At 35.7% G+C, this 26,782-nt stretch overlaps 1 protein-coding gene across 1 annotated transcript in view; it reads left to right on the top strand.

The window, feature by feature from the left end:
- LOC150081532 (midasin) overlaps positions 1-26,782 on the top strand; it is a 1,449,634-nt gene that overhangs the window by 51,182 nt on the left and 1,371,670 nt on the right. Inside the window, exon 5 of the mRNA XM_090380238.1 lies at positions 14,591-14,698. Coding sequence (XP_090236364.1) covers positions 14,591-14,698 — 108 coding nt within the window. The remainder of the gene's footprint in view (positions 1-14,590; positions 14,699-26,782) is intronic.

Below are 26,782 nucleotides of genomic sequence, written 5' to 3'. Positions count from 1 at the left end.
CAGGCCAAGTTCAGTTTCCGTGCATGGCAGCCTGGTTCATACCTAGAGATTCTTAGCACCCTCTGCTTCCACTCTGAACCTCTCGCTGCCGTAAGAGGGAGAGTGAAAGCTGCTGTGGACTGAGGGCCATTTGTTTTGTCGTGCTGTCATATGCTGGAGGGTTTGGTCTTTTCCTCTTCATGCTGACCAGGCGTCTTGAAGAGAACCGCTCTACACGTTCGTTGCCACCTAAGTGACGTAACAGGGCTTATCATCGAGAAGGTGTGCATGAGTGGATTTTAGGGAGGCAGGCCAACCGGACTTCTCCTAAATCTTCTGTAATAGAGAGATATTGGATCCATCAGTGTTTTAGGCTGAGTGTCTGATAACACACAGGATACCTGTTCCCCTCTAAGCCCCTTGCACCGTATAGCTAATAATAATGATTATATTCAAAACTGATATTTTCATTAATATGACACAAATCTACACAGTGAATTGGCAGGGAACAAAGTAATTTTGTTATACCAAATAATTTGGTTTTTTTTTTGTTATTTCTTGTATCAACATTTTACTGTAATATTTTTTCCTTTTCAGTAACTGTCCCTTAACTTTATTGTGGATGCTAGAAGTCTTCATATCTCTTTCTGCTTTTGTTGGAGTTTTCTTAAATTTTTGCAGGTCTTCATCTAGATCATGTTAGTATTAATGATATTTAACTTTGGGTAAGGTTTCTGTATTTCATGGTTTTTGGTAGAGATATGAAAACTTCTTTTTATTTTTGTTCATTCTAACATTTTTTTTTAATACCTCTTTTGACATTAATTACGTTTTTAATTTTCTCATTACATCTTGTTGGTAACTTCCAGTCTCAAATCCTCAGTGCATTCTTATATCTTTAACTAGTTGTATAAGATCCTTTTTTATAATTACAGTAAACCCTTGCTAAACCATATCAAAATATGAAAATTCTGTTCACAGTTGAGTACTTTGAAAGACATGCGGGATTACCCTCACTGCACGCTGATTGACTGTGCAGAGAGAGAGATGGAACATACATTATATTGTCTTGTGCGTTGTTCAATATCATTGTTTACTGAGTCGGACGAATGCTATTGCGTTATTTGCGTACTTCTTTAGCGTTAGCATTAGCAGAGGCATATGATGCAAGAAAGCAAGCTTATACAGCATCAGCCAAAAAAAAAAAAAAAAACCCTTCCCATTTCACCCACCAGTCACTCTAAATGTTTGTTTAGTTCAGCCTTAAATTTATTTAAGCTATCAACTTCCACAACAACAGTTGGAAGTCTGTTCCAGCAAACAACTACCCGCTGGCTAAAAGCAAACTTCTGCACATCTATTCTACAACTGACTTTCCTCAATTTGAATCTATGCCCTTCCTCCCCATGTTCTTAATCTGTGCAAGCAGAAGTATCCTGTCAGCATCGAGCCTTCTCAAACCACTTATACACCTTGATCAGGTCACCTCGCAGGTGCCTAGCTTTATACGTATATACATGTACATAAGTTAACGTATTTTATATAATTATGGGTTCTAAAGAAATAAGAAGAAAGCACTATACTTTAACTCTCATTTACTTGAAAATGGTGTTCCTAGAAAAAAAAAAATTGCTGAAGAATTTGATATTGGCCAACAGGCTGTGGCCAGATATTAAAAAACAAAAAGAATCTATAAAGACATTTCCTTTAAAATTCGATGTGGGGAGTGATGAAGGCAGCGTATTAAATAGAGAGACATTAAAAACGCCAGAAGAAGTGTTGCTGGAAGAAGCTGTATTTAAGTAGTATTCACAGCAACAATCAAGTTGTGTTGGTGTGTGAGACACCAGCACCACCTGATAAATGAATAAAAAGACAAAAGACAATTAACAACATAAAAACTATTGTCTTTTTATAGTTTTTAAATAAAGAATAAAGGCTCTACAGTGATTTTGTTTTATTTATTTTCATTGAGCACTACCTATATATTAAAATTTTCCATTTTTTGTGTTCTAGGTTTTTTTTTAGGGCTATATTTTGCTTCACTAACCCCCCCCCCCCCAATTACTCCGTATTAGCAAGGGTTTACTGTATGTACTTAAAAAAAACGCATATAAGTCACATATGTTCCTTTTTTTTTTTTTTTTTTTTTCTGTTATGCTTCCTTAAACTGTGTGATTATCTTTATGCTAAAATACCATGTTTGTAATTAAGAGCGCATAACTTGTAAAAAAAATTATAGTAACTTTTTATCATTATTGTTAGGTGTACTTTTCTCTCCCAATTTTTATGAAATATCTGTGTAGATGTATTTTTAATCTCCTACTCTGCTATTTAAGCTTCTAACCAGCACTATTTTCCCTTTCATAAGTTTCTACTCTTTCTAAAATATTAAAGAAATCTTCTATTTTGTCTTTTTTTTTTTTTTTTTTGCTTTCACCTGTACCATATCTACAAAAAATTTTTATCGCCCATCTTTTGCTTCTTATCATAAATTTTGTTCATGTAGCTCTATTGGAATAATGTTTCCCAGTTAGTTAAACTTTTTCCAAACTAGTTTTGAAAGCCGTTTGCTAGTGTACCTTCCTTGCACTGTATTATATATCCAGAATAAATTAATTTATAATTATTGTTTAGCTGCAGCTCAACCGGAATTCACTCTCTTGGTTTTTGTGATATTCCTATTCTGATATCACATTGAAGTACTCTGTCTGGCATTCACTTTGCCATTTAATTTTCTGACATTGATAATACAAGGCACCAAGTGCCATATGTGGTGCTTGGTGCCCTGCTATCCTGACTAGCACAGCAAGGACCTTGTTGGCCTGAGTGACATCCCAGTTGGTATGGGTCTTTATTCTACACTAAAAGAAGATGTCATGCATTGATTTTGTGGCTTATATATAAAAAAATTCTTTCATAAGCAAGCACAATTAAACTTAATTTATTGTAAAGAAACTCTAGCTGGCTTATAACTGTGAAACTTATCAACATATTCAGACGTCTCATTTTTATTTTATTTATTTATTTATTTATTTGTTACTAGCATGACATCTGTTCTCTTATGGTCTACTGTCTTCTGTGATAATATTGAGGGTTCATTATGTATCATTCACATGGAGTAATTTTGGGTTCAGATCCCATCAGTGACTGGAGGAATTATTAACTGCTTTTTTAGTCAGGCCTGTAGTTAGCTGATCACGGTGGGATAATGTAGATTTTTTCCCCATGGGTTATTGTGTGTTTGTGTGCACAATGTACAGGTTGGCCCTGGAGCACAAACTTATACAGACATAACGCATAATAAAGACCATATGAATTAGTGCCAAAGAAGTTTGGGACACTGAAAATCTCCCCAAAACAGCAGTTAGTGAATACGTCTAACCACAACTTACCTGTAATCTCATTGCACTTAACAGACTTTTTGGTCTTTACAGATCAGCTGTAGTCCATTAAGTATAATTAGTTAAACATTGCTATTACTTGGGCAGTATAAACGTAAAAGTGTAGCAGTTTCAAATATACATGGTGCTACATCATTAAGGAGACATGTTTGATTATAAATAACAACACTGTAAGATATATATTTTAATTAATGCTAGCACAATAGAAAGGGCATACATAGACATTTAAAAAAATAAAAAATAATTACAGCCTCTGTTCAATGTGGCCACCATTTTGGTCTTTACAAAATTGGAATATTTTGGACACACACATGGCACAGCCCCTCAGAAATACTCTAAAATTTTATAACTGCTGGAGCTCTAGAAGAGACCTGCTTGTTACTAAATACGAGTACTTAATTGTTTGAGAATCCCACAAAAAGTAATTATAGTCTGTTAAAGCTGAGAACAGTATTTGGGCTCTGTCGTCAGTGAGGATGGTTGAATAGACCAGTGTTTCCCAAAGTTTTTTAGTCATGGAACACTTTTCATCTCACAACATATTGGTCACGGAAGAGAACAGTCGGTGAATTTTTGGCTGCTGTAAAGGTATAAGTATTTTTCATTTTTACCGTATACTACTATAACATTGTGTTTTACAGAGATATTAAATAGGTTTAGTAGTGCTTGTTAGCTTCTTATTGTGAATTTAACTAGAGATTTTCGGAAGTTATGACTCCCGGTGTTGGCGCCAATATTGTTGAACTAGCTGCCATATTGTAGTCAATAAGAAATAGCGTAACGTATATATATATCTTGAACTGATAGCGTAAGGGTATAAAGTAAAACTAGAAAGCATAATACGAAGCACTGTATTAGGAATCTTAGCTTATTATAGTATTATCAATTAATCAAAAATATTATTAATCTAATTAAATTTCATTGTTAATTAAATTGTATTTAAATGGAAATCATGACCCAGACTAGAGCTGCAAAGCAAAGATCACAGGCTACTGTGACTCAGGGGAGAAATGAAGGGGGCGATTCTCCAACACATCATAGTCTCAAAAAATGTGCGAAGTGTGAAATGTTTGCCGACCTTTCTAAAACAGGACATGATTTAGCCAAGGAGGATGCCTTTGTGTGTGTGTAGAGGGTTTCTAGAGTGTCAAGGAATTAGGCACCAACTCGGTGTTCTGATGGACGTTTATAAGAGCTTGAGGTATATGGTAAATGCCCTTGAAGAAATTAATATTAGGGGTCCCATTAAGCTCTCAGCTGCCCAGCTCAATGGCAAAGCTCACTCCTGGGCATCAGACAACACAGAGGCAATCTCCAAGGTAGAATGCACTGGTCTTACAGGAACTAGTTATTGTTGGTGACTTTTGTCAGGGAGACGGGGAATATACTATGTAAGGATAGGTGGAACAGGACCAGGATATGTCTGCCTGGCGCAAAAGTTGATGTCGTAGAGCAGATATCTTTTAAGGGCACCAAAGGTGATATTATTGTACACATTGGAATTAATGACATTAAGAGATCTGCAGATTTACTCAACAAGTACAGACCAATGTTGAAAAAAAGTCGCGAGTTAGGGTTGAATGTGAAAGTGTCTCCAATTCTGATCAGAGATGCTAAGAGGGAGTATATGATGAGAGCTTTGTCAATCAATTCGGCCCTGGAGAGATTGTGCAAGGCTCAAGGGGTAGAATTTTTTTCAGCCTGGTCTGTTCTTGTTGACAGGAGAGACTGCTTCTATAGTGATGGGGTACACTTAAATAGAAAGGGTGCAAGAATATTTGCTGATGCTATTGAAGCAGTGTTAGGTGGGTCAGAAAACTGCTAGCTTGGGAGGATACACAGACTAAAAGGTTAATGGGGACTGCAGGCAGAGGCAAAAGTGATTCTTGCACTGCTTCTATTAGAATGAGCAGCAACCTGGAAAGCAAGGCAATGGAGATTTCCAGGACTGCTGGGAGTCATAGTGGAAAAAGTAAATACATGAGCTGTGTTAGGGTAACTAAGAGTAGAAAAAGGCGCATGTATACTTGCATATGCACCAATGCTAGGAGTATAGTTAATAAATTTGATGAGCTTGAAGTGCTAGTCAAGACATCAAAGGCAGATATTGTTGGGATACCAGAGACATGGTATCACACAGCCATAAGCAGTGCAGAATTGGAATTTGGGGAATACACTGTACAGAAAGGATAGACCGGACAGGAAGGCAGAGGGGTTATGCTGTTAGTTAAGAAACACAAAATCTAAGGAAGTGCATCCAGTTAGTGTCGGTGGGCAATGCAATGTTGAGTCTGTTTGGTGTGATATAAGCACTGAAAAAGGAAAAATGAGAGTAGGTGTGTGTTATAGGCTTAATGAATCTGATGAGTATAATGAGCAATTGTGCAGAGAAATAGTGGGCCAGTAAATAAGAATGTCTTATAATGGGAGATTTTAACTTTACAGATATTGACTGGAACTTGAGGGTTGGTCACTCGCACACTAGCAAGACTTTTGTGGATTTATTGGATTACTATTTTCTACAGCAACATGTTCGAGAGGCTGTTGTTGTTGTTATTTGGTTTTTAGGAGCATTAGCAACCAAGGCCATATTGCTCCGGGAATATGCGGTGGTCATTCCCTGACCTTTCCACACCCTTCGTATTTGGTGGTGACGGGCTCGAACCCTGGTCTAATCAAGAAGCGTGTGCTAGCACTGCTGCTCCTTCCCACCTGGCTACGGAGGTGCCATGTTCGAGAGGCAACCAGAGGGAGTAATACCCTTGATGAGATTATCAGCAGTGATTATTCATGCATTAAGAATTTGCAGATAAAGGAATCACTCGGTGACAGTGATCACAATGTACTGATGTGGGAATTCCTTAAAGATGTAACTACCATCAAGGCTAAAGGGGAAGGGCTTTTGCTTTTGTAAAGGTGACTCCAGCGGTTTCAGACTGTTTTTAAATTCTGTACAGTGGGATCAACTGATGATGTTGCCAATGTTGAATTCTAAATGGGAAGCCTTCAAGGACTTAATTTTGGAGGCTACTAGGCTTTTCATTCCAACTAAGAAATACTGTTCAGGGTTAAGGCCTAAATGGATGTTAGATGAATTAATGAGGCTCGTGGCAGAGAAAAAAGTAATGAGGTGCATATAAATTATCAGGTGACACAGAAGCCTACGGCACATAAAATAGTCTGTAATCAAGTCACAACGGCGGTTAGGCAGGCGAAGGTAGATTACGAGAAATCTTTGGCAAAGGATGCAAAGAAAAACAGCAAAGGGTTCTTTACTTATGTAAACTCTAGAAGGAAAGGGATGAATCAGATTGGACCACTTAACATAGATGGGTTGACTATTGATGATCATACTCCGGTAGCTGATAAACTGAATGAGTAATTTGCATCTAAATTCACACATGACTAGTTATTCAATGAGGGGAGTGCCAGAAGTTTATCAAACTCTAATAGGGAGCTAAGTGATTTTGTAATAACGGAGAGCAAAGTGGAGGGGAACTTGTTGAAGTTAAACATAAAAAAAGGCACCTGGGGTGGATGGGATCTATCCAGTTATGTTAAATATATAGTATCGGTGTAAATACACTATAGTTAACCTATAAACTTGAGCTACATATGTAGTGTAGAGGGCATCGTTTTAATTGTATCTCATATTGTGGTTGCCTTCACAACGAGATAGCTGCTATTGCATTACTTCAAATAAATAACGCTTCTCTAGTAGGGAAGACTATTGTTATTTATTTTCAGCGGTACTACCACCCAGACGATCGTTTCAAAGCTATTGTGAATTTAATGTGAAAAAAAAACCCATTGGATTAGATCTGGTAAACCAAACAAATGAATTTTAAAATCCAAACCTAAATCATGAAAAATCTTAATTCAGACGATCGTTTCAAAACTATTTGTGAATTTAATGTGATAAATAATCCATTGGACCAGATCTATTAAACCAAACAAATGAGTTATAAAATATTCAAATCTATATCATGGAACTGTATTGATGAGAGCCTAAGAGATCTAGATTTTTATCAAAAAAAGCTGAATTTTGTAATAAACGAAAAAAAAAAAAAAAAAAAAACAACCCAGATGCTTTTTTTTTTTTTTCTCCTTCCTCCTCCAAATAACTAAAACCAGTACTTAAGATGAACCTCATCTCCAACCAAACTACACAGAAGAGGTGGCTCTCCCCACCTTTTCAGAAACTTATCAGACCCTAAATGCCATTTTTACAACTATAAAAACCTTTGCATGGAAGCAGACATTGTTTGTTTCAAGTCCCAAAGAGATCCCCTAAAGGTCCCAAACCTTTTCCGTTTTCGAAGCTTCCCCAGTGATATTTTGCCTCTGTAATTAAAAATATTGTGAACATTTTTTTCTTGCTCAAGGGATGATCGAATTGCAAGTAAATTACCTCCTCCAGTGTGAACTGTCTTATCCTCAAAAATCTACAAATTCTCTTCCAAACTTCCTGCGCGAATCGACAGTAATAAAATAAATGGTACACTGTTTCAATTTTGGTACAAAATTCGCATAATCTGTTGCCTGTTTGACTAAATCTATACGTGATATCGTTCACTGGTATGTTTCCGTAACCAACCCTCCACGAAAAATCAATACGTGATGGGTAGTTTCCCCCAATTTTTAGATTTTTAAAAAACAATTGTGCATTATGGTTTCCTAAATTTGGCTTTTCTGGATTTTCTGTGTTAAACAGTGCCCAGTAGAGTTGTTTTAAACCACCCTTAAAAGGATCTATATCTTTCTCCCTTAACTGCATGCACATATCCTGAATTTTTTTGTAATATATAGGCATTGTCTCTGCTTTTGGCCGTAGATAATTGCCGCCTTTAATTAAGGCTGTATTAAATCCCATAAAATATTTTATCAGTACCGCTACTAAATGGTTAGATTGCACCATTTTGGCCACGTCCAGCAGTCTCTTACAGCTACACCTCAAATTAATTTTTTGAATACTTATTCCCCCATCTTCCCACTGTAAAAATAAAAATTTCTGCGCTATCTCTTGCCGTTTTCCTCCCCATAGAAAATGAAATGTTGGAACCTAAAATTGTCTCATTGTCCTGGCTGTGATTCCTGTTATAAACACCGTGTATAAGATTTTAGGAAGAATTACAGTTCTAACAATAATGGATTTGTTCTCAAAAGAAAATTGTCCCACTTCCCACTCTTTTAAACTTTTCTGTATTTTAGTGGTGAGCCCTCCTACAGGTAGCATGGGACTCTCTCTAAATGGAACTCCCAATATTTGAATTGATTTATTCGACTCCACTTCTTGTTGTGGTAAAGGCCGATGTACCCATTCCCCTAACAATTTGATCCTAGTTTTATCTTCGTTTATGTTTAACCCCGACTTCTTACCAAAAGAAGTAACGAGTGACATAAATTCTTCCACCGCATAACTCGTAGTGAGAGTGGCGGTAACATCCGCATACACTATACATTTACACTGCTCTGTCGGCTGTGGCAACGGTATCCCCTGAATGGCCTCAGTTCTGTCTATTCTTCCCAGTAGTGGTTCTAGTGCTAACGTAAATAACAAAGGACTAAGCGGACATCCTTGTTTTACTCCCCTATCAATTTTAATGTTTTCTGAAATTTCTCCATTTATTAAAAGTCGTAAGCTACTACGTGTATATAGTTTTCTCAGGACTGTAAACAACTGAGATCCTATGTTTGTATCTTTAATTATAGAGAAAATGTAGTCGTGGTCTATTCCATCGAAAGCCTTTTCTAGGTTGATTGCTACTAACACTAAATTGTAACTCATTCGTTTCCGATATTCTAATATATCTTTTAATAGCCAAAGGTTATATTCTATCCGCCTCCTCGGTATACCGTAGCACTGTGTGCTCCTAACTACCTGGGTTACATCGTTTTAACTTAGCTGTCAAAATCTTTGCAAATATTTTGTAGTCACAATTAGCCAACGTTATAGGTCTCCAGTTACCAATTTTCGCTAAATCCCGTCAATGCTTCAGAATGAAAGTAGTATAGGCATTTAAAAAGCCTTCGGGTACAACGTCTTCCTGAAAAAAATTGTTAAAGATGGCCAAAAGAATAGGCGCTAACAAGTTCCAAAATTTCTTATAAAATTCTACCCCCAAACAATCCGGTCCCGGCACGTGTCGTAATTTACATGATTTCAGAGCCACAGTTAGATCCCCCTTAATTATTTCCCTGTCCTGTAATGTTTTTGCTCGGGTGTGAATTGTCCAATCGTCCAAATGGAGTTGTCTCTCTCTCTTTTTTCTGCAAAGCAAGCTCTTTTTCATAGTAATTTATGAAACTATTCGTAATAGGTAGCGTTGTTGAATGTGTGTTGTCATCGTCTTTAATTTCCTGAACTGTTTTGGCTAAATTATTTAGCCTTAGTCTTTGGTAAAATATAGCTGAAGGACTATCAGCCTCCCTAAATTTCAGCTGTATTTTTTGCGCCTTTTCTTTCTCTTCCAATGTTATACCGTCAGTAATCGCGTGTACTTCTGCTGTTGCCCTTTCAGGCCCACACCGTTGGTAAATTCTTTTTTCTTGTAAGATATCTTTTAGTCTATTTCTGCGTTGTTCGTTTCTTTCCTTAATTTTTGAATAATAAAATGATTTAGCACTTTCTTTAATTTTCATTCACATTTCCCACTCATTTCCACCTTGCTCTACTATCTTTTTAATAACTGTTGTAAAGTCCCAATCCTCTCTCTCCAGAACTGCTGGGTTGAGCTTCCAATAGCCTTTTCCCAGACTAATGTTCGTAAATAAATCTCCCTTCCACATTACTGCCATGTGATCTGAAACTAGTCGACCTCCCACAAATTTCACATGCCGTATCATTGTTATCTTATCCTTCAACTGACTCGTTGCATAAGTGCGATCTATCCTAGTTCTTATATTATTGGCTATTCTGGTGGCTGCTCGTTTCCCCGGATAGTTTTCCCTCCAGATGTCTACCAAGTCCCATTTAGTACAAACCTCGATTAATTCACGAATCCCCCCCCCGTACCATGATGTAGGGTACCCCCCAGAATTTTGTCCATAATGGGGTCAGGAATGCAGTTCCAGTCCCCTGCCATTACAACCCACTGCACCTCCCCTCATATAGTTTTCCAGTCCCTGAAACAGAGTTTTCCTTTCTAAAGTGGAATTTGGAATATAGACACAGATTAGTCTAATTGTGTGCCCCCCCCATAACTCCAATCTACTGCCACAACCCGACCTTCTGTATCCCTACCTGCCAGTCGTAGTGTCCCTAAAATTTGAGGAACCACTACTATTCCCACCCCTGCTGATCGATTTGTCCCAAAGCTCCAAAATCCTAACAACCGGAATCTGTTTTGAAACTGCTGGATGTCTGCTAAACTTGCGAAGTGGGTTTCTTGTAGAAACCAAATCTTCACCCCCCCCCCCCCCCCGTGTTCATCATAATTTGCCATATCATCCTTTGTTTGTTAACCGCTCTCAGACCCTGTACATTTAATGACATAAATGTTATTCCGGACATTACGAGCAGAACTTTACTAGAACTTCTGCTAAGATATTCCTATGTTCAGCATTTAACTTTAATTTGTTATTGGTGAGCAACACAGTGAGATCTCCAACATTCTTGTTTCTAATATTGGAAATAATGAAATCTCCACAAGATAACTGTATATTTACTACTTCACCCTCCTCGTTTTCATTCCAAAGAAAAATAGGTTCTCCTCGAGTTTTAACAATTTCCGCCAAGCTTCGCCTATATTCCCTGTATTCTTTTGTGTTTCCTACTACATTCCTTCGTATTCCCTCGTTTGTATGCCATCTGAATCCGAATCAGACCCCGAAAGTGTTTTGCAATCTTTCTTACTGCCTGACAAAATTGATACCTCTTCCCCCTCTATTTGTTTTGTTTCGGTCTCTTCTTGAATTTCCTCTGTTCCCCCTTTTGCTCTTTTAGTTTTACCGCTTATTTCTTCCTTCTCCTCCTGCTTATGTACATTTTGTACTGTGTTTTCCGCTTCCATGTCCTCGGTTAGTTCCGCGTGTTCTGATTGTGTTGCCGACATATCATATGCTATTGTAAACGTTGGTGTGATTTCTTTAATCTGCATCTCACCCCTCTTCGCTACTATAGTTTCCACGCTCTCAGCGTTAGGCATATCTTTTGGCAGCTCGCTCACTTTCTGCTGTCCTCCCCCACCAGCAACTCTTTCGGCAAACATGCGTTCCGGGCATTGAATGAATTTATGCGTGGAAGCTCCGCATTTTTTACAATTATTAAGGCAGTTGGCCGTAATATGACCTGTGCCATTACAATTAAAACAACACGATTTTTGGCATTCTGATCCCAAATGGTCTTTACCTCCAGACCTCAAACAAACTTTCTGAACTCCTGGGTAACTTATTAATAACCCATGACTCATCAAATCGATGATGTTTGGTACGGGCGTTTTCATGTCAATATGAATTTGCACCGTACCTGTTTCTACGTCTGGCCATCCCTCATATTCTTTCCTGTGAATTTTAACAACCTTACCAAACTTATTAAAAAAGCTCTTGACAGGTCTATTAGACATTTCTACCGGAAACCTGTCAATAGTAACCACTTTGCGTATGTTACCAGTTTGCACAGGTTTGATCATTACATTTCTAATAGAAAACCCTTTCAAAACCTTTTCTCTTGCCTCTACTGTTTTCAAGACCAACTGATATTTCTGCCTCGGTAATGGAGTTAATCCTTTTATCTCGTGAACCGAAACAACCCGAGTCACTCCCTGCATTACTTCTCTAATTTGACAAACCTCTGTAGTCTGAAACTCCTCTATTCTTTCTCTAAAAAAAGAACTGTGCCATAATTAATCTCGGTTCCTTAAGGAAAATGAATAGTTAAAAATCCCGTGTCCTTCCTGACACCAGCAAAACGAAAAAAGAAAATACCTAACTTGGCAGAAATAAATTTCAAAGAAATGTAAAACAAAAGAAAATCAATCACTTACTACCCTCCTAAAGGAGGTTCCCCACAACTGGGTAACCTCAGCTGAAAGGACTGCCGCTAACCTCTTGATACGATTGGACACTTTCCTCAACCTTCAGAACGAGTAGAACACATCTGAACGAAACAATTCACAAACTAGCCTCTAGACGATCGTTTTGAAGCTATTGCGCTTCATCATCAGTGGGCGGGCAGGTACCCAGGTAATACAACATGCCATCACAGTTGCGAAGTTATATCCACAACATGAGAGATGCCAAAAGGGTGTGGTAGTAATGTATTTTGAAAACGAAATGCACAAGGCATAATTCTTACTGGTTTTGATAATTAACTATATAGTATCGGTGTAAATACACCATAGTTAACCCATAAACTTGAGCTACGTATGTAGCGTAGAGGGCATTGTTTTAATTGTATCTCATATTGTGGTTGCCTTCACAACGAACTTCCCCAGAGCAATATGGCATTAGTTGCTAATGCTCCTAAAAAAAAAAAAAAAAACAAACCAGTTCCATTTAGTTTAAATGTGGCTTCATCAGTCCACAGGACATTGTAAATGATATCTCGGTGATCCGCATTCAAACTTAACTTTGTGACAGCTTGCAATGATAAAACTTTATTTAAGTTCCTTTATTATTCTATTTCAGCTTGTTTTATGTATTTTAAGTTTGAAACTTTGCTTTCTTTGAGTTTTTTTTTTTGTACTTCTTTTGATATCTTCTCTTACAAGTTCCATATTGGCAGATGTCTTTGAGATACAAGGTCTTCCAGGTTTTGTAGATTGTGCACTATTCCCACTTCGTCAAACTTTATAATTTGCTTTATGGTCTTTATTGTGGTTGGTTTGTGTCCAGAAAACTTGAACTGGCATGCAGCTTCTGCAGCATTTTGATATTTTGCCTGCTACATTACAGTTTAAATCCTTTCCTTCATTGTAAAATAAAGTTAATGGTACTTTTCACATTATTCAAGTGAAACAATAAAAAGAAAAAAAGATTTTATAAATTTTTCAAATAACTTATGCATATTTACATCAGCAGTTATTCAAAATTGTATTTATTGTATGACCAACTTGTATTTATTTCCTGAATTCTCCTACTTTAATACGTTAATACTGATTTAATTATAATGCAAAAAAAAAAAAAAAAATATATATATATATATATATATATAAAAAAGATTCTTTGCAATGTTTGTGTATATTAAACAAAGTCAGTGATATGTATTTATAAATCAAATAAAGTTTTTACACAAGATTAATTCACACGATTCTTTCTAATATCAAAATAAGATTAAATAAAATGTTTACACTTTTATTTTTTATAAAATGTTATGACTGGAATTTTGCTAAACGGTAACTTAGTAAAAGCATACAGCTTTTACAGGTCACGTGCACCTATCATACCACTTTGTGTTTTTTTTCACACCCTTGTGACAGCACGGTCACTCTCCAGTGTTCTCCCCCAGAAAATTTTGCCAGCCGGGTGGCATAATGAAGTAACTGGGTATAGGGAAGTGTAATACTTCACAATATTATAAAATTTTCTGTTATAATTATAAATGTGATCCAGAGCAAAAATGAATTGCTTAATTTAACATTATATGCTCCTGTTGCATTGACCTCGATCGCATAGTATGTTCAAATTAATATTGATCGAGGTCAGTAAGCAGTACTATACGGTGCCATGAGGATCGCTTAAATTTTAGCCGGGCGGTGCGCCCATTTAATAGGTTCTGGGGCGAACGCTGCTCTCCGTCACACATGATATGTGTTTGCAAATGGGGAATGCGATAGAGGAGGGTAGTACCTTTTGTGATGTTCATCATTGGATCTCAGAGAATTTTAAAAGTATTAGAATATGGTTCCTATTGCAGAATCTCTTTCCTTCAGTATATAAGAGGTGGTCAGAAAGTTCTGAGAGTAGAGCATAAAACACATACTGTAGTTTATTAATACATGTATACTCTGATCTCAGAACCTTTTGACCACCCCTTGTAATAGCTGTTCTAATATCTTCCATATGCTGGGATGAGCCAATTACATTGTGTAACAGTGTGTCATTAACAGTTACTCACTTTTCTACTGAGGCAGTGTTTCTGATATTTTTGCTTGAATGTGAATAATGTAATTTTATTTTTATATATTTTCCATATTAATGTAGGAGTGGAATAGGAAATCACTTACTGTTGCAGTTCATTTCATGTATTTTTTTAAAAAATTCCCTAGGTTTGCTTGCCACTGTCTTGCATTAATTACTGGAATGGGAAATACTCAGCTTCATTCATTGTTGTGTAAATACATTCCAGATAACCAGGCAGTATGTCTAAAAATTAGGTAAGTATTATTTAATAAATGTTTTTTTTTTCATCTTTACACATTTTATATAACTTTTTTAATATTACAATGAGGTTAGGATTCTATAATTGTATTTCTTTTATTAATTTGCTGCTGTTTCTTGTCATTAGTAATTGTGCTAACAGTTTTTTTTGGAAAAAAAGGCTTAATGAATATACAGCCAAACTTCCTTATAATGAATTCAATAAATCCAGTGAGAAAATTTTTGTTATACAGAGAATATATATATTTTTTAATTTAAAATTGTTATCTAATTAGAAACTAAAAATGAATATGAATGTACATTTGTTTTTAATATATTTTATTTCAAAAAACATTTTAAATTACATGTTTACACAATTATTGTGGATAAATTACAAATTAAAAAAGTTGGTAATTTTCTTTTGTACAGTACAATTAAAAAAATGTCTTATTCTCAAAGAAAACCTCATATTTATTTGGAACATTAAAAACACTATCAGGAACATTTTCACAAAATTGTAAGCTCAGATGAATCATTTCTTTGAAAGTTGGCTTTTTTGTGGGTTCTGATGTGTCTTCAGCGTCATCATCATTGTTGCTTTCTTTGTGATCATAGTCATGCCTAGCACTGTTCAATAGTATTGCATCATCATTTGGATGTTCTGTTGTAGCCAGCTCTTGATCTGCATTAACATAATCATCCAGTGTTTGTGATTTTTCCAGATGATTCTAATAAGGTTCAAAAGTTTTTCAATTGTGAAAGTGGCAGTTCAATTTCTGTAGTCAATGCAAATCCCACTTTCAAAAAGCAATTTTGAATAGTGTATTCACTTATAGGTCTGACGTAGCCCAGTGGTCAGGAGCAAGAGTGCATAGCACGCGTTCCTTGAGTGGACCGGGGTTCAAGCCTGTGACTACTAAATACGATAAATATTTGTATTGACGATTTATTGTAAACTCTACTGACTTGGTTGTCGTGCCGGAGTATAAACAGAAAATTTATTTATTTTATTTATATTGTTTTTCCAAGATTTTGCTAATTCAGAAATACAGTCGCTAAGGTTTATTGTAACTTCTAGGTGGTTTTTATGTTCTTGTAATGCATTCATAATCTTCATTAGTGTTCTCTTTCAATAACAAATTTAACAATAAAAATTTAAAATTTTTAGTAATGCCTTGGTCTATTGCCTGGAGTTTTGATGTTACTTTTTGGTGATAAAAACATAAACTTCATACTTCAGGTTTCGCAGAAATACTGGCAGGATGTGCCAGATAGTTACCAGTAATCAACATGGTTTATCTTTTTTTGTTTAGTTATACGCTGTACTTTTAATATCCATTCTTCAAAAATATCACTTGTGACCCATGCTTTTTTTAAAATTTTTTTTATTAAAGGTGTAGTCAGCTTCCAATGATTTTTTGTGCTCTAAAACATCTTAGGTTTTTTGATTTTCCGATGACTAAAAATCTTAATTTTTCAATTCTTGTCATACTGGTTCCAACTACCAGTGATTCTTTCTTTTCTTTGTTTTCCATCAAAACATTTATTATTCTTAAAAGTAAGTATTCTATTAGACAAATATGTAAAGAATAAACCCATTTTGTCAGCATTAAAAACATACTTAGGTTCATTTCCCCAAAAGTTTCTTTAAGGTGTTGCTCCTCCAATGAAATGTTCCTCCAACTGTTACAATCTTCTTCACTTACATAAACACTATCCACAAAAAAATCTTTCCACAATTCTGTGGTGCTTCTTAAATTTATCTAACCACCCAGTGCTAGCATTAAATTCTCTACGTCCAAGAGACTACTCAAATTTCAGAGTATGTCGCTTAATTATTGAAATTAAATTTGAAAGTGTCTGCAATTCTGCCCAGACACGATAGGAGGAATGCATGATGAGAGCCTTGTCAATCAATTCAGCCCTGGAGGGAATGTGCAATGCTCAAGGGGTAGAATTTTTTTCAGCATGGTCTGTGCTTGTTAACAGGAGAGACTGCTTCTACAGGAATGGGATACACTTAAATAGAAAGGGTGCAAGAATATTTGCTGATGCTATCGAGGCAGTATTAGATGAGTCGGAAAATTGCTAGCTTGGGGGGGGATTCACAGACTAAAAGGTTAAAAGTAGCCGCAGGCAGAGGTGGAGGTGATTCTTGCACAACTTCTATTAGAATAAGTAGCGACCTGGAGCGAGGGGTGCTGGGGGTTTCAGGGACTGATGGCAGTCATCGTGAAACAGGTGGGTATATGGGATGTGTCAGGGTAACTAGGAATAGGAACAGGTGCATGTATGCTTCAAATTAACTATATAATATCTGTGTAAATGCACCACAGTGTACCCATACGTTTAACAACATATGTAGTGTAACGGCATCGTTTAGATTTTATCTCATATTATGGCTACCTGTACGCCCACTGAGAATGAATAACAGTAGTCTCCTCTACTAGAGAAGCGTTATTTATTTGAAGTAGTGCAATACCTTGCACCTCGTTGTGAAGGTAGCCACAATATGAGATGAAATCTAAACAATACCGTTACACTATGTAGGTAGTTAAACTTATGGGTAAACTATGGTGTATTTACACGGATATTATATAGTTAATTTCAACCCATAACGTATTATGCCTTGAGCATTTAGTCTTCAAAATATTATCATTATCTTCAACCATTTGGCACCTCTCATATTGTGGAATTAACTTTGCAACCGTGATGGCATGTCTGCATTACCAGGGTACTTGCCCGCCCACTGAGAATAAATAACAGTAGTCTGCTCTACTAGAGAAGCGTTATTTATTTGAAGTAGTGCAATACCTGGAATCTCGTTGTGAAGGTAGCCACAAATGAGATAAAATTTAAACAATGCCATTACGCTATGTATGTAATTAAATTTATGGGTAAACTATGGTGTATTTACACTGATATTATATTATTAAAACTGTGTTTACATATTAGCTGCACACACAAAGAAAACACGGCAGCAGCACACATACTGGAATATTTTAAAACAATCTATATGCTAATAGATGCATTATTTCATATATTATATGAAACAATCATGGTAAACATCATTTATATAAGTACTCTAAAAGTGGTTAACATTATACATGCAGATTATAGTAATGTTGTTAACACAAGCAGATTATAGTAATGTTGTTAACACAAGCAGATTACAGTAATGCTGGTATACAGGAAGATTGCAGTAATGAAAACAGTATAAATACCCAAAAGACTACAGCAAGATTACAGTTCAAAATGAGTAAGCAGTACAAACCGATTGTAAACTTGCAAACTTCCTGATCTTCTATTTATTTGCAATATATCTCATAGGAAAAGCTTCCCAATAGTGCAGATTTTCTCAGAAACTGTTTTCTCAGAAACTGTTGTCTCAGAAACAGAGGAAATTAAAAGTGCTAAGCAAGAATAAACTGTACAAATACACAATACATTGTGAAAATAAATGACTAAAATTTTTCCTTGATAAATCTGAATATTAATGAGACAACGCTACCCATAACTTTTATTTACAGGGAAGATTCAACTGTTAATAGGCTATACTGGATGTTAATTATATTCTGCCAGGGAAGTTAAGGCCATGAACCATAAGTATACCATCAATGTATTCTATGATCAGCTCATCTGTTTTGTAGAATGAAAACCCATCAAAATTTCTAAAAGTCATGCTGTCTGCTACTCAAGAATAACCAAATTGGCAAACTGAAAAAGATTATAACAGTTGCTCATGTCTTAAGGGGAGTGAAGTCTTTATCACATAATGTGAAAAACAGGGATTGAAGTCCTGGTGCCAGCACAAGGACTTCTGCTAGGTACTGAAAGAGAAGAGAAGGGAGAAAATAATTATAGTGGAACTTCTATTTAATGAATTTCTATATATTACAAATTGTTTTTGCTAAACATTTCACCTTGAAACAAAATTACATGTAAAATTAATCCCATATATCAAAGTGTTAATCTCTTTATAACTAATTTTTAAAAAAATTAGCATTCAATCTAACATAAAACAGCAATAATTACTAGCCTATCAAAGCAATGGGTAGGAGGTACCCCGGTAATGCAGATATGCTACACTTGCCGATCACTCCATCATGCCATATCTCAGCAACAACCAAGCAGAAGGGGTACCACATACTAAAGTTAACCAGTTTTCTAATAAATTTCAGGTAAATGTCGTTATAAACTTTGCAATAAATAGGGTAAATTTGAAAATTGATTTTCAGTTTCAATTGCACACTTCAAGTAATTTTTACCATCACGGAAACATGTTGTAGAGAAAGTGTTTAAGTGTAAATGATAAAGTCAAGATTCTTCATGAAACTGACCAGAGCTTTAAGAAAAAGATATTGCCAAGAAATATACAATACCTGCAAGCAGTTTACCTAAAATTTTTAAAAATTGAGAATCAATTTAAAATGCAATTGAACAAGTAGGACCAGACAAGAAGCGATTTAAGTTGATGTATATAAAGATGTTGATAAAGCTGTTCTAAAATGGGTACAAATGATACATGACAATATATTCGAATATCAGATCCAATAGTAGTAGTAGTAGTAGTAGTAGTAGTGGCATGTGATGCAAGAAAGCAAGTGTATGAGCTTATGCAGCATCAGCCAAAAAAAAAAAAAAAAAAATCTTCTTCTAGGCTTCATTTTAGCCAAGTCTGGCCATTATATTTTAAAATATTACTTATTTGATCTTAACTCCATAAATCTACATCTGGTCACTTTGACTAACCTCAACCTCTAGTTTTAGTTTTCGATTTAATGAACTGAACTCCTTTTGACTTCAGTTTTAATTTTTATTTAATTCTTTTCCTTTATTTATTTATTATTTTAGGCCTGGCATCCTATGAAATGAACCCTGTATCATTTAGCTGCTAACCAGAGCCACTAATATATATATATATTTTTTTTTGTATACTACACAAAAATACAAAGAATCTGGAATGAATGTAAAATTTGGGACACAATTATCTGTGACTAAATTTTCACTGCCTTATTACTGAGTTTGTTATTATCTTTAACAAAAGTAATTTAGCATTCTTTTCATATATATAAATGAATATTAAATGTAACCATTAAAGGCAATGTTTAAAAAGTTACATGGGATAAAAAGGTATTCGGTGAATGAAAGATTAATAAGTCAGGTATGACAGATGCACCTAAAAGTGCAAAGCAGCATTACAGGATGCAAGAGTATATAAGTTGTATTAATATATTGAATAAAGTATGCATAAATGGATGTTAAAGTACTAAGCCAATAGAAGGTGGGAGAACTGGGAAGTAAAATTAGTACAGCAAACTACCAATAAACCTAAAAATAAAAGTAAAAAGTGGTACAGCTGTCATCAGATATAGGAGTACATATTTAGATAATGGTCGAATATAGGTAAGGCAAATGTGCTTGAACTGATGTCAGCTGTATCACTTTCTACTTTTATTTTTGTTTTATTGGTATTTTGCTGTACTAATTTTACTTTACTGTTCTCCCACCTTCTATTAGTTTAGTAATTCAGCCCATAATTTTCTTAATTCGTCCTAACTTTTAGGATATTAGCATTCTTTCACCTTTCACATATCTACTACACTTCTTTTTCAACTATCCTCACCCTTCTAGTTACTGGCACTTTGTGTAACTTTCACATCCGTTTATGCATACTTTATTCAATATATTAATACAAACTTATATATATATATATATAAAAGAATGTTGATTTAAGTCATAAAATTAAAAGCAAGACTAAAGACATATATGCCCAGTACAAGCGACAAAACTAAATAAATTAATAACAGTAATAATAAAGCAGTGTGTCACAATTAGTATCTTTCTTACAACTGTAACATCAAAATTCAGATAATTTTGATATTGGAGTTTTAAGAAAGATACAGATAAAGACTGAAACATGCTTATGACTTTCTTGTGGACAGTTCACTAGACTAAAACAAGCGGGAGTTGTTATCTAGAAATATCTAGATTTAAATTATTTAACTATTCAATAAACCATTACTTCAATTAATATCAATCCATTATTTGTATTAATTAAAGTAATAAGTTATGAATTATTATTAATTAGCTATTAACAGTAGGTTTTTTTTTTTTTTTTAACAGTTCGTATTTCCCTGTTGTATCAGTTATTACAATAAATTACCTTAAATGTTCTTTCAGAAATCAGTGAAATCGCACTCCAGCTTTGTTACAAAAGAATATACTTCTTTCTGTACACAATGTCAGTAGACAACTACACAAATAATTATAATTATAATAATGATAAAAGCAATGTAAATCGAACCTGGTACGCTCCATTAACACCAATCAAATCCAGATACAGTACGGTAACGGCTTTATTAGCATTGGGCATGCGTGATAATATTCTCTGGATTTTGATGGCTGTGTTAGTTCCACATTCATACAATGATGGAACTGGGAGTAATTCAACAAGTGTCCACTCTATCTTACTACTCTGTGGTAATACAGACATGCCATCATGGTTGCGAAGTTAATTCCACAATATGAGAGATGCCAAATGGTGAAGATAATGATAATATTTTGAAGACTAAATGCTCAAGGCATAATACATTATGGGTTGAAATTAACTATATAATATTGGTGTAAATGCACCACAGTGTACCCATAAGTTTAACAACATATGTAGTGTAACAGCATCGTTTAGATTTTATCTCATATTATGGCTACCTGTACGCCCACTGAGAATAAATAACAGTAGTCTCCTCTACTAGAGAAGCGTTATTTATTTGAAGTAGTGCAATACCTTGTACCTCGTTGTGAAGGTAGCCACAATATGAGATAAAATCTAAACAATACCGTTACACTATGTAGGTAGTTAAACTTATGGGTAAACTATGGTGTATTTACACGGATATTATATAGTTAATTTTAACCCATAACGTATTATGCCGTGAGCATTTAGTCTTCAAAATATTATCATTATCTTCAACCATTTGGCACCTCTCATATTGTGGAATTAACTTTGCAACCGTGATGGCATGTCTGCATTACCAGGGTACTTGCCCTGGTAATGCGGGAGTTGTTATCTAGAAATCTAGATATTTCTAGATAACAACTCCCGCTTGTTTTAGTCTAGCGAACTGTCCACAAGAAAGTCATAAGCATGTTTCAGTCTTTATCTGTATCTTTCTTAAAACTCCAATATCAAAATTATCTGAATTTTGATGCTACAGTTGTAAGAAAGATACTAATTGTGACACACTGCTTTATTATTACTGTTATTAATTTATTTAGTTTTGTCGCTTGTACTGGGCATATATGTCTTTAGTCTTGCTTTTAATTTTATGACTTAAATCAACATTCTTTTATATATATATATATATATATAAGTTTGTATTAATATATTGAATAAAGTATGCATAAACGGATGTGAAAGTTACACAAAGTGCCAGTAACTAGAAGGGTGAGGATAGTTGAAAAAGAAGTGTAGTAGATATGTGAAAGGTGAAAGAATGCTAATATCCTAAAAGTTAGGACGAATTAAGAAAATTATGGGCTGAATTACTAAACTAATAGAAGGTGGGAGAACAGTAAAGTAAAATTAGTACAGCAAAATACCAATAAAACAAAAATAAAAGTAGAAAGTGATACAGCTGACATCAGTTCAAGCACATTTGCCTTACCTATATTCAACCATTATCTAAATATGTACCCCTATATCTGATGACAGCTGTACCACTTTTTACTTTTATTTTTATTTTTTGGTTTATTGGTAGTTTGCTGTACTAATTTTACTTCCCAGTTCTCCCACCTTCTATTGGCTTAGTACTTTAACATCCATTTATGCATACTTTATTCAATATATTAATACAACTTATATACTCTTGCATCCTGTAATGCTGCTTTGCACTTTTAGGTGCATCTGTCATACCTGACTTATTAATCTTTCATTCACCGAATACCTTTTTATCCCATGTAACTTTTTAAACATTGCCTTTAATGGTTACATTTAATATTCATTTATATATATGAAAAGAATGCTAAATTACTTTTGTTAAAGATAATAACTAACTCAGTAATAAGGCAGTCAAAATTTAGTCACAGATAATTGTGTCCCAAATTTTCCATTCATTCTAGATTCTTTGTATTTTTGTGTAGTATACAAAAAAAATATATATATATATATATTAGTGGCTCTGGTTAGCAGCTAAATGATGCAGGGTTCATTTCATAGGATGCCAGGCCTAAAATAATAAATAAATAAAGGAAAAGAATTAAATAAAAATTAAAACTGAAGTCAAAAGGAGTTCAGTTCATTAAATCGAAAACTAAAACTAGAGGTTGAGGTTAGTCAAAGTGACCAGATGTAGATTTATGGAGTTAAGATCAAATAAGTAATATTTTAAAATATAATGGCCAGACTTGGCTAAAATGCAGCCTAGAAGAAGATTTTTTTTTTTTATTTTTTTTTTTATGTGAACTCCAAACACGAGAGGTATTAGAACCTATAGTACTTAGTACCGTGCTTGGGTTGGAGGTTGAGAAGACGAAAGAAGATATTTGTTGACATTGGACTTGAACTTCTGTAGATTGTAATTTTCAGGAAATACGTATGAAGGAAGGTTGTTCCAGAAAACGGCAGTTAGTGCATGAATAAATGAGGAACATGAAAAGGTGGTTCTGTGGGTTTGAAGTTGGACAGTAAATGGATGTTGGCTGGTGGCGGCACGTGTTCAGACTGTTTTGAAAGAGAGAGCGGGAATTATAGAAGCCAATTCAGAAGAACAGTGCCTATGGAAGTATCTGTAGAAGAGGCATGCAGCAGAAACAGTACGTCTATGAGAAAGCGAGGGGAAAGACTCTGTTAGAGATGAATCATTAATTAACCTAACTTCCCTCTTCTGAATGGAATCAAGAAGCCTAAGAGAGGTTTTAGGGGCACCACCCCAGATGTGAGAACAATATTCCATAGTAGGGGGGATTTGCGATTTATACAGAGTGAGCAGCTGTTTGGAAGAAAAGTAACGCCGAGAAAGAGAAAACCAAGTTTTTTAGATGCAGAGGAAGCAATATTTGTAATGTGCTTGTGACAAGAGAGATTAGAAGTCAAGGTAATCCCCAAAAGAGATCATTTTTCCTAGAAATCTGAGTGTCACTAAAGATAAGCATAGGAGCAGAAGAATCCTTTTTGCGAGATATAAGACAAACTGAGTTTTAGAAGTGTTGAAATCAACTAAGTTATCTTTGCCCCACGGGAGAATTACCTGAAGATCGGCATTTAAGGAATTGGTAGCAGATTTTCAAGAAGTTGAAGCTGATTGAGCAGGACAAGGTTTCTCAAAATGGAAAGTGGAATGCAATGTGCTATCATCAGCAAAACTATGGATGGGATTTCCAGTCAATGGAAGAAGGGCATTAATATACAAGAGGAATAGAGTGGGGGAAAGAACTGAACCTTGGGGGACAACGGTATTAGTGGAGAAGTTAGAAGACAGAGAGCCATCTACCATCACCCTCAGTGAGCGATCAGAGCAAAAACTGGATAACCAATTACTAAAAACAGTTGGCAAACCATAAGATGGAAGCTTGTTTAGAAGACCTTTGTGCCAAACACGATCAAAAGCCTTTGAGATGTCAAGAACAACTACTTATGTTTCACCGAACCTTTCCATTGAATTAGTCCATAAATGGGTAACATAAGCCAGAATATCACCAGTGGATCGACACTGACGGAATCCATACTGGCGATCGTTGATCAGACGGAAGGTTTCTAGGTAGTTTAAGAGTTGACGGTTAATTGATTTCTCCATTACTTTAGAAAGAGTAGAAGTAATTGCAATGGGACGATAATTGGATGGGAGAGATTTGTCATCCTTTTTAGGAACTGGCTGGATATGAGCAAATTTCCAAGCAGAAGGAAAAACACCTTTGGAATAAGAAAGTTAAAAAAAGGTGGCAAAGAATAGGACTAAGTTCAGGAGCACAGATGTATTGAGAACAAGTGGAGAAATACCATTAGGACCTGGAGCTTTCTTAGCATCAAGATTCATCAAAATCCTTCTGATATCCTTTTGATGGAAGAACACAGGAGGCATTGAATGAAGCGTGTTGGGAATGGTGGGAGGTGTTTAACCAAGATCATTAATACATGAACTGGAAGAAAAATGGAATGCTAGCAGGTCAGCTTTATCCTTGGCTGAAGTGACAACAGAACCATCTGGTTTGGACAGAGGTGGGAGCAGAGATGGGCAAAAGTTGCGGCCAATAGCTTTGGCAAGAGACCAGAATGCTCAGCTACCATCAGGGCAAGAAGCAAGTTTTCTACTCTTAGCCTGTTCAAACTCAAGTTTGGACTGATTAATAACTGCTTTACTGTTGTAAAGCAGTTATTAATAACTGTTGCGAGCTTTGGTGTAGGCAGAAAATGAAACTGCAGAATTAGAAAGAAGCCAATTACGATATGCAACATTCTTCTCTTGAACAGCCTTAGCACATTTATTGGAAAACCAAGGTTTAGATAAAGGATGAGATTTTAAAGTGGAGTGTGGGATAACGGATTCCATTCCTGCAAGACTAATTTCACTGACACAATCTGAGGAAACGTTGACATCAGAAGTTTCGAAACAGTAATCCGACCAAGGAAAAGAAGAAAAGAAGTCTCGCAGGTCATCCCATTTTGCATTCTTGTAATGCCAAACAACACGAGGTTGGGAATAGCCATGAGATAAAGGTTCCATTGGAGAAGAGACAATCACCAAGTTGTGATCTGAAGTGCCTAAAGGACCTCTCACTTCGACTGTGTACTTAGAAGGGTTGTTTGTGAGAAAAAGATCAAGCGTATTTGCTGTATGATTAGGATTGTCCGGTATTCTTGTAGGTAAATGAACAATGTGTGCTAGGTCATTAGTAATTGCAAAAGCCTCAGCATCTTGACCTGCTGGGTCGGTGTGACTAGAAAACGGAAGCCAGCTGGAGTTGTGAACATTAAAATTACCAAGGAAAATTACCTCACTGTTAGGAAAGTTGGACTGGAGAAAGTCAAGTTGCAAAGAGAGGAAGTCAAAGAGCTGCAAGTGATTAGTGGAGTTGGGAGAACGGTAGAGACAACAGATGAATTTGACACAATGAGGTAGAGAGAGTTTAAGCCAGAGAAGATCAAAGAGGTGATTTCAAATTGCCAAGTCTCTGACAGGGAATATCAGAACGGACATATGCACAAGTACCACCTTTGAGGCGAAAGGAATCATACAGCGAATACTTTGGGCATCTGAGATGAGCAGTAGTTGAATCAACCGATAACTGAGATTCTGTCAGAAAAAGTACATGGGGTTTGGCAGACTGCAAATGGAAATGGACATCATTGAGATTAGAATTGAGACCACGTATATTTGTGAAATGAATTAGGAAGTCCTTGGGAGGTTTAGATCTTTTCGCAGATAAGCTTGCTCTATTAGTTTGACAATTCATGGTGTATTCAATAGTAAGAAAAAGTGGGTGGGACATGCTGTATGAAGTAATGAAATTTTTGGATGTGGCATACACGTGGTAAGAATATACCCCGATCCTTGACATAACGTGGCCTCGACAATGCTCCCCACATACACACTACTCGGACTCCCTCCAGTCACTATATGGCAGAGTAGAGGTAGCAAGATTATACACTAGCTGATCCGGAATCCTCCTAGAGAGAGACCAATAGGTTCGGTCCGGTGTACTAACTAGCGGCTGGCCTGCGAACACCATTTTAGAGCTGCACCCCCGAAATTTAAGGAATATTGGATCTCGCCAAGATGTTCATCATAACCTCAAAGTCATCAATCATACTGCATGATGGAAGAGATCGGGAAGGGTTGACTGGAACTTAGCTCTAGAGACTAAACATGGGTTCCACCACTTCAAGCCTCCAATAAGCAAAGTGGTGGTATTTCACCAGTTGATGAGGGTTATCTACCACCTAGTTTAAGATGACTGTCATGTGTACAGTTGCAATAAACATTAATTAATAAAGAATTTATATATATACTACTCGTATATAAAATTGTGGGTAATTATAGCAGGTTTTGGTACAGTGAGACCAGTGCACCTGTCGTGCTATACTGAAACCTTTTATTATTACC

Source organism: Mastigoproctus giganteus, chromosome 8 (genome assembly GCF_048544385.1).
Source record: "Mastigoproctus giganteus isolate SK-2022 chromosome 8, ASM4854438v1, whole genome shotgun sequence".
NCBI classification, from domain to species: Eukaryota; Metazoa; Arthropoda; class Arachnida; order Uropygi; family Thelyphonidae; genus Mastigoproctus; species Mastigoproctus giganteus.
This window is presented reverse-complemented; position numbering and strand designations above follow the sequence as displayed.